At 56.6% G+C, this 17156-nt stretch overlaps 1 protein-coding gene and 1 long non-coding RNA gene across 2 annotated transcripts; both read left to right on the forward strand.

Moving 5' to 3' along the window:
- Positions 1-2773: 2773 nt before the first annotated feature.
- On the forward strand, positions 2774-3898 carry LOC116455631. The gene is made up of 2 exons (XR_004244437.1): positions 2774-3155; positions 3754-3898. It is a non-coding gene; the product is annotated as an uncharacterized LOC116455631 (long non-coding RNA).
- Positions 3899-10404: 6506 nt separating this feature from the next.
- Positions 10405-15798, forward strand: THY1 (Thy-1 cell surface antigen). Its single transcript, XM_032133706.1, has 4 exons — positions 10405-10513; positions 12766-12847; positions 12951-13286; positions 13854-15798. Exons 2-4 carry the CDS (start codon positions 12811-12813, stop codon positions 13964-13966), a joined length of 486 nt encoding a protein of 161 aa, XP_031989597.1. The 5' UTR covers positions 10405-10513; positions 12766-12810; the 3' UTR covers positions 13967-15798.
- The last annotated feature ends 1358 nt before the right edge of the window (positions 15799-17156 follow it).

The raw sequence follows: 17156 nt of genomic DNA on the forward strand, positions 1-17156 counted from the left end.
AAACATGAAAAAATAAATCAAAGGCCGCCCTACCAACGGCTTATAGTCTGTAAAGAAAGCACGGGACACGTGCACTGTGTAATCTGTGCTCACCTGCAAGGAGTTCGTGTCCGCCCTGTGCCCCCCGCACCTGTGCTCAGCGGCCCAGCGAAGGGCAAGGCTGCTCTCTCGTGGTCGCCGGCAGGATCACACCCTGCCTGTGCTCGCCCTCCTCGTCACTCCTCTTGCTGCTTTCGCTGCCAATTCCCTGCGTGGAGCAACCCCAGCTGTTCCAGCTGTGCAACTGTTGACAGCTGCTTGGGAGGAGAGCGACTCTGGTGGCACCCGGACCATGTGGAACACAAAAGGTAACACCTACGAGTAACAGCAATCCCACTGTAGAGCTGCTCTGACCATTCCAGCTGAGAGAAAAGCCTTATTTGGAGCCTGCAATTAGCAGATCCATAGATCTATGGATCTTACCAAAAGCTGCAAATCCATCAGTGACTACATCCACCAAGAACCACACACAAGGAAGAAAGATAGGCCAAGATTGCAAGACTCCACACTCAACCTGACCAGCAACACCAGCAAATACCCGCTGTAGCCCCAGTCACATCTAAAAACCTGCTGAAGAGCAGAGAACAAGAGTCACCCGGACTACTGGAAGGTGTCCCTACTCATGGCAGGGACTGGAACAAGATTAGCTTTAATGTCCCTTCCTCCTCAAACCGTTCTGGGGTTCTGATTCCCTCGTGTCTCTCCAAGCAAAAGCAATCCAGAGGAAGAGGCTGGTTCTATCAAATCATTGCTTTGCGTGAGGAGGACACATGGGCCGTCTTTGTTGGCCCTTCACAGTTGATTATTTCATATTTACAACGCTTTGCTTCATCTGAATGGAGCTTCTTGTGATTTATTTCCAATATATTTTCAGAAATGCAGTCCTGGCCTGCCAGCACAGAGAGGAATTGCATGAAAAGAAGCTGTGGGTTGGTTCCTAGCGTTTGTTTACTCTTCTTATAGTAAACAGCAGGTTATGTTGTTTGTGGTGCTTCATAAATCCCCGCGTCGTTAAGTGTGTTTGCAAGTAGTGCCTTCCCCCATGCCTGTGTGTAGCATGATTATAATAGCAATGTTTTCCTCTGGTTTTCATCTAGTTTTCCCTGACTTTCTTATTTTGCCCATCTTTTTATCCCTGCTTCTGATTTAAACCAACAGAATTTTCTGTTTTTCCTTTGGTTGCAAAAAACTTGCTTTCAGGGGTTTTTTGAATTTACTAATGTGCAGTCTCAGAAATAAGTAATTACTACTATTACTATTACTTCCTTCAAGTTAAGAAAACACTGCTTTTTGGAGTATCTTGCCCAACATTCTTTGACTAAAATCTGAATCTCTTCAAAACAGATTCATGACACTAAAAAAAAAACCAAACCATAGGATAAAAAATTCTATCCCATGGAAAGAGTAAAATGACAAATAATGTCATAACCAATGCATCACAAACACCTTCCACTCTTCTGATAGTAAAGAACTACATAAGTATAGCTCACGTTTATGTGTAAATAAACACAGTAAATAAGTCAATCCTTGCAACAAAAAGCTGAGAAACATACTTGTTCCAAAGGGTTTTAAGACAGCATATGAACTCAAATAGGAATTTCTTTTTTTATTTTATTTTTAAATCATCTCGTGTTTCAGGACTTTAAATATCTAGGAGGGCTACGTTTTAGCAATGTAGGAGAATATTGTCAGTGAATGGGAAGCAGATGCCCCGTGCACCGCTGAGGGGTCAGTGGGGGTCATTGAGGGGTAATTGGGGCCCTGACTGTCAGAGGGGCTTCTAGGGTTACTGAGGGGGAAAGTGGGTGCCCCGAGTGTCACTGAGGGAGACACAGGTGCCTGGAGTGTAACTGGGGTGCCAGGAGGGTCACTGAAGGGGAAAGTGGGTGCCCCGAGTGCCACTGAGGGAGAGGCAGGTGCCTGGAGTGTAACTGGGGTGCCAGGAGGGTCACTGAGGGGGAAGGTGGGTGCCAGGTGCCTGGAGTGTAACTGGGGAGGAGAGAGGGTCACTGAGGGGGAAGGTGGGTGCCCCGAGTGTCATTAAGGGAGACGCAGGTGCCTGGAGTGTCGCTGGGGTGCCGGGGGGGTCACTGAGGGGGAAAGTGGGTGCCCCGAGTGTCATTAAGGGAGACGCAGGTGCCTGGAGTGTCGCTGGGGTGCCGGGAGGGTCACTGAGGGGGAAAGTGGGTGCCCCGAGTGTCATTAAGGGAGAGGCAGGTGCCTGGAGTGTAACTGGGGAGGAGAGAGGGTCACTGAGGGGGAAAGTGGGTGCCCTGAGTGTCATTAAGGGAGAGGCAGGTGCCTGGAGTGTCGCTGGGGTGCCGGGAGGGTCACTGAGGGGGAAGGTGGTCACTGAGGGGGAAGGTGGGTGCCAGGTGCCTGGAGTGTAACTGGGGAGGAGAGAGGGTCACTGAGGGGGAAAGTGGGTGCCCCGAGTGTCATTAAGGGAGAGGCAGGTGCCTGGAGTGTAACTGGGGTGCCAGGAGGGTCACTGAGGGGGAAGGTGGGTGCCCCGAGTGTTATTAAGGGAGAGGCAGGTGCCTGGAGTGTAACTGGGGTGGACAGAGGGTCACTGAGGGGGAAAGTGGGTGCCCCGAGTGTCACTGAGGGGGAGGCAGGTGCCTGGAGTGTAACTGGGGTGCCAGGAGGGTCACTGAGGGGGAAAGTGGGTGCCCCGAGTGTCACTGAGGGAGACGCAGGTGCCTGGAGTGTAACTGGGGTGCCAGGAGGTCACTGAGGGGGAAAGTGGGTGCCCAAGTGTCACTGAGGGAGAGGCAGGTGCCTGGAGCGTAACTGGGGAGGAGAGAGGGTCACTGAGGGGGAAAGTGGGTGCCCCGAGTGTCATTAAGGGAGAGGCAGGTGCCTGGAGTGTCGCTGGGGTGCCGGGAGGGTCACTGAGGGGGAAGGCGGTCACTGAGGGGGAAGGCGGTCACTCAGAGGCCTTGGGGCTGCCCTGAGGGACACGGGGAGGGGCGGGGCTGTGCCGCTGCCGCGTAGCTTTTTCCGCGCCGCAAGGGGGCGCCTGCCGCCTGTCCCCTCAGCGCCCTCAGATCCCTCAGCGCCGCGGTCCGTGAGGCGGGCGCAGGCGAAAGAGGCTCCGAGCGGCTCGAAAAAAGGTATTGCAGTGGTCCTGGGGCAGACTGGGGGCTCTTGCAGATGGAGGGAATGTTGAGCAGCGGCGTCAGAAGGCAGCAGGGTGTTTCGGTGGAGTTGCCGAGGGAGAAGCTTAGGTAGTTCAGACGGGACGCAACATCTTCGCCGGGGGAAAGCTGAGGGAACTTTGAAGTGAGAGCCAGGGGATTTTTGAGGTAAAATCTGTCAGGGAGAGAATAAAGATTCTGTATGGGAGAGCTGAGTTACTCTGTAGGTGACATTTTGGGGATAAAATCTGAGATAATCTATAGGGGACAGAATGGGCATTTTGGGGGCATAATCTGAGGTAAATTTTGAGGGACAGAATGAAACTCTTGGAGGGAAAAGCTGAATTACTCTTTAGGGAATATTTTGGGCATAAATCTGAGATAATCTATCGTGTACAGAATTAATATTATGGGGCGAAATCTGAGGTAAATTGTGAGGTACAGGAGGAACATCTTGGAAGGATGTTAGCATAGGGTGAGCATGTCTTTTTGCCCTGCTCCTTTAGGCTTTTTGCCCATCTTGTTTAGAGAAGTGTGGTGGTCTTGTCTCTCAACCTGTTTTTGTTTTTTACAGCATTTTTACTGGGGAGAAAACATCTGGATTTCAGCATCCACAAAATCTTTCTTTTTTACTCCCCAGGAACAGCAGCTGTGACTTCCATTTTAGCTGTTCCTCCATCTTCTTTTCCATAAATAAAATGCTTTTTCAGTCTCTGTTTTACAATTTTTCATACACCATTTTTCTTCTCTCATGCTTTTACAACTGTCTTGTATTTCTTTAACATTTTCCCCTGCAGCTGCAGATTGTGATGTCAGAGGTGTCTGTCCATCCTTGGTGCTCCTAAATGCAGTTGTGTTACCATGTTCTGGTGTCCAGGTAGGTGCCACTGCCCTGCTACAGCTGACATCTTATGGCAGATCTCCATGAATTATTTGAAAAGGAGAGTGAGTTGTAATCAGGTGTTGGCTGGCAGGATCCCAAACCCCTTAGGCATAAATGTTACACCGGGTGCTGTGTAGCTTCTGCTTTGGAACATGCTCAAGCTCCCTCATCCATAGGGAGAAATTTCTTCCATTAAACACAGACAGGAGGTGTTTGCTCTTTGCAACGAAGACTTTAACATTTAAGAGAGATTTATTAAGCATGTGTTGCCTTTATTTGTTTATTCCTGGGGTTGGTACAGGGCACCAGCTGTGAATTCCTCGGCACCAAGAGAGTAAAACCTGGTTTTGCTCATGTCTGTTGTGCTTCTTGGCCAGACTTAAAGCATTTTCCAAGCGGCAGGGCCTTTGCTTGCTGAGTTTTAGGTACTGTAGATAATAAATAATAAAGAGATAAGTAATTGATAATAATAATAGATAATAAATAATTAATGATAATGGATAATAAGTAATAGCTCAGAGAGATGAGCACTCACCAGCACAGTTCTTTGTGTGCCTGGGTAAATTCTCACTGCTACAATCCTGATGTTTTTCCCCTTTCATTTCTAATTGTTTTCTAACATTGGGCTTCTCCTTTCTAAAGCTCAGTGCTTCTTTATGACAGTGCTGTCTATATCCACAGTCTTTCCTACACTAATATTTCAAATCAGAGCATTGGCCTGGACTAAAAAAAAAAAAAGAAAGTAATTTCTTCAGGGTGTGTTTTTCTGTGGCAAGACTGCTCCCCAGTGATGTGAAGAGACCCACTTGCTGTCCCTGAAGGAGACAGCAGAAGGGATGGGAGACTTGGGCTTCCAGCTCTGCTGTGAGAGCCCAGACACTTGTGCGTTCTCCAGGGTTCTCCAGCCTAAGCAGGAGCAGACAACAAATAGGTATTGAGCTGCCTGGGAAGCACTTGAAAATCCCCCTCTGCTCCAAACAGTTTGTCCTTATGGACTGGGAGGAATCCCTGAGTGACCGTGTACAGCAGAAGAGGTTGATGTGGCTGGAGGGCTGCCGGTGTTTGGGGTGTGATGCCGAGAAGGGAAGCAGCAGGGCTGGCCGAGTGCCTGGAGAAGCCACAGCCCGGCAGACAGGCAGGGCTGCCTCCTCCTCTTCCAGGCACTCGGCTGTGGCTGGGGCAGGAAGCTGCTCGAAGAGCAGGGGAAGCCCTTTCTCCCTCAGCCCTGCACATGTGCCATTGTCCCTGCTAACAATGGGGAGAGGAGGGAGCGCTGGAGCTGATGACACAAACCCCAGGGCAGGAGCAGCTGGTGGCTGCTCAAGGGAAGCTCTGTGTGTGCAGCCACAGCCCCTGCCCTGCCAGCACTGCCCAGGTCCCAGACAGGGTTCCTGACAGCCTCAGGGTAGGACTGAGCCCTGTGCAGTGCCAGAAAGGGGAAAAACTGCCTTTGTTTATCATGGAATCACGGAATATCCTGAGTTGGGAGGGGTCATTGAGTCCACACAGCACAGCCCCAACAATCCCGCCCTGTGCCTGAGAGCGTTGTCCAAACGTTCCTGGAGCTCTGGCAGCCTTGGGGCCGTGACCATTCCCTGGGGAGCCTGGTCAGTGCCCCACCACACTCTTTTCCTAATATCCAACCTAAATCTCTCCTGGCACAGCTCCAGCCATTCCTTCAGGTCCTGTCCCTGGTCATCAAACAGCAGAGATTGGTGCTGCCCCTCAGGAGGAAATTGTAGACTGTATTTAACTGTAGACTGTGTTTAACCTGCCTCTCTCCAGAGTCTGGAGCTTCCCAGATGGCTCAGAGCATAGGGAGACCCTGCAGGCAGCTGCTCCCTGTGGTTCCTCTCTGGTGCTATCCCTAGGAACCTGTGTGGTGAGAGTTAAGCAGCCCAGCCTAATGGTTCCTTCATAAATAAGGAATGCTGTTAAACACTTTCTATTACTTAAGGTCCAACAGATAGGAAGAGAATAATCAAGGAAGCTATTTCCACTTTCTGTAACTTGCATTAGTCATCTCTCCTGAGACAGAGGGGAAAGCTTGGCTGGGGATGGGCGGCAGAAACTGGGCTGTGCTCCACACCTCTCTCTGTCCAGCACCTCCTGGGAGGTCCCCAGCAGCTTCTCCTTTCCAACATGAGTAAATGTCCCTAAAACAAAGGGGCTTAAGGTTTATCTGGGAATCAGTTCCCTCTCAGGGTTTCCAATGCTGCACAACCTGTATCAGCCCCCACAGGTACTCCCAATTTTAAAGGGAGTGGGGGTGGTGGTGTCACAGGTGTTCGGCAGGTGGAGGAGGAGTTTCACCATCTGAAGTGGCAGCTTTTCCCAATTCCAACTCTGCCCATGTTCACTCCCATTGAAAGAGCCCGTGGGATATGGCACCTTGCAAAGAGCTTGGAATACAGGCCCTGTGGCCACTGACCCTGCAGGTAAGAGACAGGTCTGCAAACTGAACCAGGAGTTACCTGCCAAACCTGCCTGGCTTAGCTGGCAGAGATGCCTCTCCTGCCCCCAGGGACAAGTCTCCCAGCTCAGCAGAGATCAGGTTTGCAGGGCATGATGCAGAAAGCAGCTCTCCCAAAAAAACCCAGCCCCTGCCAAGAAGTAACAGGATGTGATGGGAGGCAGTGAGGAGGAGGCTGGAGCAGGCAGCCAAGCACCCTTCCCACTCAGTCTGGAGAGCAGATGGAGCAAACTAAGAGTTCTCTACCTCAGTCAACCTCCTCTTCCAGGCTGAGCTGGCTCCTCGTGTCCTGGCTGGCTCCCACAAGGATTCCCAAGACTCTTGCAAAGAGATTTTAGTAGCCTTGGGCTGGAGGCAGACAGAGATAGTCACCCACTCCTCCAGATGGATATCGGGCTGCAAGGAGAATGGCTCCGCTCTGCTTGGGCAGGAGAGCTGCACTGCTGGGCTCTTGTCTGGTGGATGCCAGTAGGCTGGGAAGGCAGCAGTGCAGGCGAAGCAGGGATTACTGTGGAGGATCCTACGCTGTAGTGAATGCTCACTGCTGGCAGCCTCCCAGAGAAGCCCCCTCGACAGCATTCCCACTTTGGGCCACTCGCGTGACTGAATGTGAGCACAGAGCCGGGGGCTACAAGGCAGCTACAGGATAACAGTGTGCAGCAAACAGAGAGGAACAGGGGGAAGGGAGGGATGTTCCTGCTGGCAGCCGTGTCTCATTGCAGGGTTGGAGCTGATTGCTCACAGGCACTCCCTAGCCATGATCACTGTTAGACAGAGATCTTCAGTCTCTGGGGCTTCTCTTTATGCAGGACACAGGCACAAAGCAGAGGCACTTGGTAGCTCAGGCTATCAAGGCTGGGGCTCTGTGCCAGCCATCTCCTTTGCAAGGCTGACATGACCCCAGGCCAGTGCTGCAGCAGGAGTCCTGCCTGCCCGTTTTCCCTGGCTCTGTGCTGCCTGCAGGAAGCAGGGTAGCACCGTCTCCTCCACCCCTGCTCTGTGCAGCACCACCACAAAGCCCAGGGGCTTCCTATCTGGGCCATGCTACATTTAGCATCTGTGGGGCCTCGCTGGGCTCCCGAGGGCCATTCCGTACCTCCAATCAAGGGCACAGCTCTTCTGCAGCCTCCCTTCCTTGTCCCTCAAAGATGGGGTGAGAAGGGCCTGGGTTTGGCTTAGTGCAGTGAGGAGTAAACCCTTTGCAGCCCTCCTGTGTCTGGGGCAGGGGCTGAGCTGTGAGGCGAGCAAGTCACTCCTAGGGCTGTGATCTCTGCAGATCCACCACTGATTCCCACATGCCCTCCGTTACTCCTCCATGCTGTAACTCCCCCGCTCTAATGGCCTTGGAGAGGGTGTCAGGGGTCTCTCCACAGCACTGCTGCCCCCAGGTCCTGTTGTCCATGTCCTCACATCTCCTCTCCCCAGCAATTGGCAGTGTGGGAGCAAATGGTTTCTGTGTCAGCATTGTTTTGAGTAGGACCCAGGGTGTGCTGCTGTGCTGTGATTCATGAGCAGGAGGGAAAGGGAGAGACTCTCCAATTCCTGTGTTTGGGATAGGCTGAGGGCAGGGCAGATATGTTCCTCTTGGGAAGGATGTGCATCCACCTTTCTTCTAGAAGGGTGTCTCCTGCAGCAGGATGTCCTTGGGCAAGGCCAGGTTTTAATTGCTGCAGCATCACCAGACACCCGAGTCATGGTGCCCCTCAGAGCTTCTGCTCCCAGCCTGCCTCCTGCAGCTACTGAGCTACTGGGAGCAGTGAATCTCCCCCCGGGGGCTCCCCTCATGCCCTGGTTTTCTCTCCAGAGGGGATCCAGGGGCAGCTTGGCTGATCTGAGCTCCCAGGGGAGCTGTCTGTGCCCTGCCTCTTGCCTGATGGTCGGTCTGTCCTGCCGCATCCACTGGCTCCTGCTGGTGTCTGCACTGCTGTGCTGCACTGTGCCTGTTTGGCTGCCTCCTTGTCCCTCTTGCTGTCTGTCTCCCTGACTGACACCTGCCACGGCAAACACTGCCTGCCCCCCTCTCCATTGGTCTGTCATTATTAGGTTTTCTCCTCCCCACCCCTTTCCTCTGGCCGCTATCTGGAGGCCTCTGCATTAGGTATGACTTGGGTGCTTTTCTCTGGTTTGTGGATAGCAGCCAGGCTGCAATCTGCAGCAAAAGGACTATCCAGAGGGAAAACCTCTGCAAGGAGCCTCCTGCAAATACCTAGGCAGGACAGTGGCTGTCAGCACTGCCCAGAAACTGCACACTCACACCTGCCTCCTCAGCACCGCAGCCAGAGACTGATACGAAGCCCAAATCTCTCGCAGTGGGTCTTGGGTCACTGCATCCCTCTAAAAGCCAGTCCTTGGAGCTTGAATTCCCTGGTTCCCTGTGGGATAGCTGGGAGTGAGGCTGGGCATGTGAAGGAGATGCAGCTTGTGGAGATGTGAGGCTAAATGTGAAAAGGACACGTGTGTGTGTGTGTGTGTATGTGTGGTTACATGTACTGCCCCACATCACAGCTGTGTTTGGACATAGACCTTGTGCTTGCAATTTTTCCACCCTGACAACATTGCAGCATGCCTCGTGTCTGTCTCTTTGCCTTGCATCCATCTGCTCCCAGTCTCGGTATCTTTCCCTGTTGTTTTGCCATGCCTCTCATCCCATCCATAGCCAGCCCTGCCAGCCTGAGCTGTCCTGGGCCAGCAGTGTAGTGTGTCATTGTGCTGCCACAGTGCCTTCAATACCCCCCAGCCACCTTAGGGGGCTGTCCCCATTTGGGCCAGCACACCTGCAGCCCATGCAGCAGCCTGAGCCAAGCTTTTGTAGAATTAGCAAAACCCCCTGCACAGCCAGCTTGCAAAACCTCAGCAGTCAAGTGTCACCTGGGATCAGGTTCTGCTGGAGCAGAACATGACTTTCATATCAACTTTCCCAGTGTCAGCCCTTTTAGCAGAGCCCAGCCAGGGCTGTGGGAGAAGGTGAGGGCAGGGCAGGCCATCCTGTGTGTCTCTGTGCCTTCCTGGGATACCTCTGGACCCAAACTCCCAGGGAAAACAGCTCCCTGATGCTGCCCTCCTCTCCTGTCATGACCTTGCCAAAGAGCAGGGAGGAGGTCTTGTCCCAGGCTTCTTTCTGGATCCAAAGCCATTTTGCCTGTGCAGAAGCAGCTCTGCTTATCCCCTTCCCAAACATGCTGATGGGAGCCTGTGGGGAGCAAAACCTTGGTGTGTCCTCACTCTCACCAGACCTGGGCCTAAAACTGAAGGTCTGTGTCCAGTGATATCACAGACAGAGCCTGTAGATGTGACACATTAGACCATGGCTTAGTGGTGGATTTGGCAGTGCTGGGTTAGCAGTTGGACTCGTTGGTCTCAAAGGCTTTTCCCAGCTTAAATGATTCTGTGATTCTTTAATTCAGCTGTGTGTCCTGCCATTGCCACAATGGTTTCCCACATGAAGGAGAGCTGTGTCACACAGGCCTGTGGTGACTTGGTGCAGGGTGGCCTCTCTGGGCACCTGAGCAGAACTCATTTGGTGGCAGAGGATGATACCTGCCCCCTCCTCAGCAAAGCCCACGCCAGGCTCCTTTTCCCCTTCCCAACCCATCCTCCTTTCCCAGCAAAACACCTCCCACGCTGCCGGGGAGGATGAGGGTTGGCAGCTCTTCCACAAAATGATGTTCCCATGGCAATGGGGATGTGTCGCCCTTCCTGGGGAACATAAGGGGGGCGAGTGGGACCTTCCGCACCAGTGCGCACCCCTTGTCCGGGGCGGGGGCGTCCGAGTCCCGCAGAGGCAGGGCCCCCCCCGCACCGCCCCCCGCCGCAGGGCCGGGGGCCGAGCCTCAGTGACGCCTCCCGGTCCCCATTCGCTGGGTCCGCCCGCCCAGCCCTGCCCAGACTGCGGGAGCGCCGCGCCCACAGCCCGCCGGGCAGCCCCGGACAGCGCCGGCAGCCCCGCAGGCAGCGGGCAGCACCGGACAGCGCCCGCAGGTAGGCACCGACCGCCCGCAGCGCCCCGCGCCCTGCCGGGCCGGGAGCAGCCGCTGGGCTCGGGGCACAGCGCGGGGCTGCGGGCGCGGGGAGGGTCCGCAGCCGCCGGGCGCGGCCGTGGCACCGGGAGCATCTCGCCCCTCGCCCGGAGGATGCTCGGCCGGGCGGAACGCGCTGGCGGAGGGGACGGGCTCAGCTTCTCGCCCCGCTGCCGATACCCCCCACCCCCGGCTCGGGACTGCGGCATTCCCGGTGGGCGCGCCCGCGCGCACGCCCGCACCGCAGCCGCGCTCCCGCTCCGCGCTGCTGCAGGGGGGGAGCTCGCCCACCCCGAGCCCTGCTGCCCCTCTCGAGGGTCGCCCGATCGTCTTCCCTGCGCACCGCGTCCCCGTGCATCCTCTTTGCTGGCAGCCACCCCCTGGCACAGCCGGCTCCCTGGGGCTCTGGGGTTCTCTCAGCTCACCAGTCTGGCTCTGCACGTCCCCGTCCCCATCCCCGCAGCTCGTTTGTCACCCTGAGCCTGTCACGCTGGTAGGCACAGGGGGTAGGTACTGCCGTGGTGTGACCCCGAGCAAGTGGGGACCACGCCGGGAACTTTGCCCTGTAAGAGCTGGAGCCCCTCGAATGCTGCCATCCTCCTGAGCCCTGTCCCTACGCCAAACCCCTGGGAACATGCAGGAGTGAGAGTTACCTGGCTTGCTCTGCTCCCAGCACTGCTGTCAGGAGGAGAAGAGGGGTCCAAGGGCTATCAACCCAGAGCCTAGAAAATCTGAGTGCTTGGGCACATAGATGGGAGGAAGACCCCTTCTCTGGGAGCTTCTTTGCACTGATTTTCTGGAGGAAAGCCAGGCTATGACCTAGATAGTGTCCCAGGACACTCAAAGAGGAGCAGGTTGGTGCTGGGAAATGACAAAGCAAGGGACACGGGGGACAGTTTCTAGGAATCCAGAGGTTCAGGCATGTGCCCCATTTGCAACCTCTTGGTTGTCAAGATCAAACAGAAGGGAATTTTTCTTCTTGGCCAACGATTCCCCAGAAGGGAATTTTTCTTCCTGGATAAAGAGATTTTTCAGAGCTTCAGGGTGAGCAAATGGGTTTGGTATTTCCTCCTAGAATGTTATATGAAAGACCCAAAATTTGCTAAATAGAAAAATGCAGCTGGCTGTGGTACAGGCAATTCCTAGCTCTTCCCTGGATGCTTTGCCAAGCTCAGAGGGAGCAAACTGAGGGTCTGTTGTCCCCTCTGCCAACCCAGAGTCACGAAGGGGTGGTTTATCAGCTCCCCCTCTTGGACCTGGCCCCACATGGCCAGCCTGGAGGGCTGACTGCAGGGTGCTCGGTGTGTCCTTCAGCCTGGCGGCTGCCTCACTGCTGCTCCCCCACCCTGTCCCTCCATTCCGCATGTCTGTGGCTGGATTCCCCATGCGGCTGCTTGGCCAGGCTGCAAACCTTTAATTGATTCCTTGTGGCTGCATTGGGCTGCCTGGAATCAGCAGCCCTGGTGTTTGGATGGCACATCATGGGTCCCTTGCCCACACACAGCCTGGAGAGAGACAGGCACCAGGCAGGGACCCAGAAAGTGGATGCTGCCACTCAAACCCCTTCCACCCTGTGGCCAGGCAGGCTGAGCTCAGCTCTTAGAGGCTTCGTGCCATCCTTTGGTCGTCTTGGCTCCCTGTCCAGCTGCTGTGTCCCTCTTCCTCACTGCTCTTGGCCCCTTTCCCTCACTGCATCGCAGTGACTCATCCTTGCTGAGCTCACCCGCTGGAGCTGCGGGAGGACTGGCAGGACAGGCGCCTGCCAGCCCCAAGAGAGAGTCCCTCACCTGGCAGCTCCCTCTCCGTGAGCCACAGACCTCTGGTCAAGGTGTGCAGGCACTGGGGTGCAGCCTGATTTCACCTCTGCACCTTGGCTGGCCATGGGGCAGAAGGGGGAGGAGGCAGCGCACACAGGCCTTGCTGCGGGTCTGGCCATGCTCATTTAATGTCTGCTGGGAGGATCTGGACGAGGAAAACAAAGTGTGGATGGGGCATTGCCTGGAGATGTGGAAAGATGATGCTGGGCAGACACACAGTGCCTGATTCCCCAGCTGGTTGCAGTGCCAGCTGGGCTCTGTGCAGTGAATCAGACGCCATGGTGAGGAGGAGCAGGCTCTAGAGCATAGCTTGTGCAAGAAGGGCAGCCTGCACCACCGAGTGCCCACATCCATGGGGCAATGGCCTGGCTAACTGCCTCTCTCTCCCCCTGCCCAGGTTCCCCTCTCAGAGACAGCCCCCACTGGGCACCTCAGCGACAAGATGAACCCTACCGTGGGCATCGCTGTCATCCTGACAGGTACATCCCTCCCTGCTCCCTGCTTGGCCCAGAGCAGCCTGGAGGCTGCATGGGCACCCCCAGAGCTCTCTGTTCCCTGTCCAACCCTTCCTGCCTCTCCCAGTGCTCCAGGCCGCCCACTGCCAGATGATCAAGGACCTGAGTGCCTGCCTGCTGGGCCAGAACCTGCGCGTGGACTGTCGCTATGAGAACAAAACCGACAACCCCCTGACCTACGAGTTCAGCATCACCAAGGACAACAGGAAGCACGTCATCCACAGCACCATCAGCGTCTCTGAGAACATCTACCGGAACCGAGCCAACGTCACCATGCACAAGAACCTGGTGTGCCTCCACCTGCAGAGCTTCACCACCAGCGATGAGGGCATCTACATGTGCGAGCTGAAGGCCACCAACGACTACACCGGCAACCAGATCAGGAACATCACTGTTATCAAAGGTGAGACAGGCAGTGGCACCTGGCCTCAGCCAGCTCCTTGGCTTGGCAGGGCCAGCAGAGAACACCACAACTCCCTGTGGTGTCCCCAGATCTTCCCTGAGCTCCATAAATGTGTCCCCACCCTGACATGCCCTTCATGCTTCATCCCACAGATGGGCTCACTCTGCCCCATCTCACACTGCTTTTCCTGCCTCTCTTGGGTCCCACCTGAGGCACATTGCCTCAATATCCTCCCATAGAGAGGACAGTGGGGAGTCTCCACACCTACATCGCACAGGAGCAGTCCTCCAGGTGCAGAGCCCTTTGTCTCACCTGGTGCCCATCCCCTTGTCGCCTCAGTCAGGCACAGGCAGGGTTATGCTTCTCAGTGTCCCTGTGACCCCAAAGTTTGCTGCTACATGGTGGGAGGGAAACAGTCAAGGGGCCAGGATGGGACTTGCTGCATTTCTGTGACAGAGCAAAGGCAAGAAGCTGGGTTCCAGCACCATTAGAACACCCAGCCTGAGCCCCGTTCCCAAGGGATTTCATGGCCTGTCTTCTCTCCCTCCCCATTCCTTCTCCTCACAGACAAACTGGAGAAATGCGCCGGCTTCAGCCTCTTGATCCAGAACACCTCATGGCTCCTGCTGCTGCTCCTTTCCCTGCCTCTCCTGCAAGCCGTGGACTTCGTGTCCCTGTGAAAGGCGAAACACACACACACAGCGCTCGCACACGCACGCACACACCGAGCACCCCAGCCACCCCGCCTTCCTCGCAGCCCCTCGAAAGAGAAGCTGAAGCGTCTGGAAGCCGTGAAACCTCTCTGTGTTATCTCTATTTAGCCGTATATCTAACGCTAACCACCGTCCCGTGCCGAGGCCACCATCCCACGCACACGCGCCCCGCTCCGAAGCATGGTGGCTCTGCTAGGCAGCGTTGCTTCTCCCATCGCGCCTCCCCGCTCCATAGGCTGGCTGGTTTGCTTGTGCTGGGAGCACTGGAGGCCTCAGCCTCGCTTGTCCCATCCCTTTAACTCTTGGGGTTTGCCTGTTCTCAACTGGGGAAAGACAGCTGGATTGGCAGGTAAGAGAGAGGGGTGACGGGAGAGCGTGCAGAGGATGCCCGTGGTGGGTGCTGTGCCCACAGCCCCTGGAGGTGACAGGGTTCCTAGTGTCCCCACCTGCCCTGCCTGCCAGCCAGGTGACCAATGCCTCACCCTGAGCTGCCACAGCTGGGAGAGGGCACAAAATGACTCCTGTCTCAATGAACAGCGGAGCCATGGGATGCTGCTGGGCCTGGCAGGAGGGGAGGAGAGAGGGGAGCAGGTCCAGGAGCCACCATGAACTGAACCCCCCCTGCCTCCTTAGGGCTCCTCTGGGGCCCTGGGAATGGGGTCAGTACAAACGTGCTCTGGCAACAAGTTTTTCCTAATCTGTTTCTTACAGCTGAGCGGGAAGTGAGGCCTCCTCGACACCATCTGGTACCTTTGGGCTGCCCGAGCCAGAGACACCCCTCGCTCTCCCCGGGGAGCAGCCCTTAGCTGTGACGAGAGAATTGCTGCCAGCACCAGTGGAGGCAAGCAGAGCCTCTCTGAGCTAGCCACAGCCCCACTGCCCTCCCCAGGGGCCCCTGAGCTGCACCCAGGCTGGCTGGTGGGGAGGGGGCTCCCCTCTGGGAGTGTGACCCCAGGGTCTCCGCAGGGACTCCTCTGCACCGGCATCTTGTCCTCATAAGGGAACATCTGGGGACCCCAGTCCTTCCTCATGAAGAGGCAGAGCAGTCTTCCTGGAATCCCACTGTGCTCCTGGGAGGAGCCCGTGTGCCCCCTTCCTTCTCCCTCCTCCCTTTCAGCATTTCCCTGTCTCCCTTTAAGAGCAGGAAAGGACCTAAGGGCAGCCCACAACCTCGGTAAGGCCAGGATGGTGCCAGGGGTTGGCGAGAGCAGGGACAGGGATGGCCAGCACAGCTCAGATCCGCCAGCCCGGGGCTGCCCCGATGCCCACGGGACCCCGAGGAGCCTCGCCGAGGGGAGGGCACGGGGAAGGGAAGAGGCAGGCAGGAGCATCCAGGTCCATGGGGTGAGCCCCAGCTGTGCTACCCGTGCAGCCTGGGCTGTGCCACCACAGCTTAGAGCAATACACAGCAGCTGCTCCCCACTCCTTGCTCTTCTCCAGAGCTGCTTCCTTCCCCCGTGCCCATCCCCTGCCCATCCCTGCCTGCTTGCTTGCTGTCTAGTGCTGCTGAGGTCGTGCCCAGCTGAGGCCTGGCTGTGCCCAGCTCCCTGGGCGTGCTGGTGAGCGCCGGGGCAGGCACAGAGCCCAGCGGCAGAGCACGGACGCAGCTCAAGTCTCATTTTTTTGTGAATATTTGTAGTTGTTTCCACAGCTTGTCGTCAAAGAAATTCTGTTAAGGGAAAAGAAAAAAAACAGAAAAAAAAGAACCCTATGAAAAGCAACAACAAAAAAAACCACCTTATCATCCAGGAGTGTTCCTCTATCTGCACAATAAAACCCTACCTAGGTTGTGTGTTGGAGCCACAGGCGCCCATGTGTGCGGCAGTGGGGACAGGGGCTGTGTGGGGCTGGGCTCCAGGACCCTGCTGAGCGGTACAGCCCCCCAGGCAGCCCCCCTGTGCCTCCAGCACCCCAATGCCTGTGGGAGAGAAGCAGGCGGGGGGAAAGACTTGAGTTTCCTGGGCAGGGCAACCCCCTCCTGCTCACCCGGAGCATGGCCCCCGTGCCCAGACCCTTTGTCCCCTATCCCTGTCCCTAAACCCCTGGCTCCATCCCAGAGGCCACCTAGTGCCCACGGCGGTGGCAGGGAGGCAAAGCAGGGGACCCCAAGTCTGGTCCTGGCCCATCCATCCTCTGGGGAGGGAATTACCAGGGGTGGAAGTGGCCTTGCGGGTGGGGCTGGGTGTGCACGTGTGTCCCAAAGCTCCTGTGCCGGTCACACCAGAGTCCCGCCGGAGCCCGTGTGCCCACACGCTGCCTGGAGGGCTGCCAAGGGCTCCGGTGTCCTCTGGAGCAGCCACACGCTGCCCTGCCCAGGGTCAAGATGCCACCCCGGCACCAGGAACCAGCGGCAGGACCGTGCCACCACCCCCTAACACCATTGGTGACCCTGCGCCACCTCCCAGAGTGACGCCCCGACGCGTCCCTCCCTGTTTAAGGGCTGGAGCCAGGCGGGAGGGAGATGCCACCCTAATTACATCCCTCCCCATTATCCTCGGCAGGTGCTCGCTGAGTCACGGCCGCGCAGGTGCCGTACCCTGGGCGGGTCAGGCGTCCCGGAGCGCTGCCCCGGTGTCCCCACGAGGGGTGGCCACGCCACGCCAGCTGCCCCGTGCCCACCTCTGCTGAAGGTTTAGGGGGCTTTTCTCCCTACAGCTCGCCCCAAGGGGGGCAAACCCCAGTCCCACTCCTTACCTCACCCTCGTGCTCTACTCCAGGCCTTTTTGTGCCTCCCTGCCCCCCACACCAAGTTGTGTCCCCCCCGCTCCCTCCCTTAACCCTTCCTCTATCCTCTCCCTCCTGGACCTCCATCTCCCTCCCTAAATCTCTCCGTTCCTCACGCTTACCTTCAGTCATCCCTCTCCATTCCCGCTGCCCCCGCAGCCTCCCCTCCCGGCACCCCCTTGCCGCGGGCCACTGGCCCCCCCGGTTCACGTCCCCTTTAAGCCTCCCCAGGCTGGAATGCGAGAGGAGCATTTCAGCGCCCTGTGAGGTCAGATAAAGACACTATATTTATCTGGCGGTAACCTGAGCCCTGAATTTCTGCGGTGGTGTTTTTACGTGGCCCCACAGCCCTCGGGCTCGGCCGCCTCCGGCCACCGCGCTGCCTCCCAGGGCGGAGGGGCTGAGACCGGGGTGTCCTGTCCCCTGCAAAGGG

The sequence above is a fragment of the Corvus moneduloides genome, chromosome 25, assembly GCF_009650955.1.
Source record: "Corvus moneduloides isolate bCorMon1 chromosome 25, bCorMon1.pri, whole genome shotgun sequence".
NCBI classification, from domain to species: Eukaryota; Metazoa; Chordata; class Aves; order Passeriformes; family Corvidae; genus Corvus; species Corvus moneduloides.

Bases quoted from the DNA above. Each gene is read 5' to 3' on its own strand.
- THY1 (XM_032133706.1), top strand. From the start codon at position 12,811: ATGAACCCTACCGTGGGCATCGCTGTCATCCTGACAG. The intron at 12,848-12,950 runs GTACATCCCTCC...TGCCTCTCCCAG, and splicing joins CATCGCTGTCATCCTGACAG to TGCTCCAGGCCGCCCACTGC. The intron at 13,287-13,853 runs GTGAGACAGGCA...TTCTCCTCACAG, and splicing joins GAACATCACTGTTATCAAAG to ACAAACTGGAGAAATGCGCC.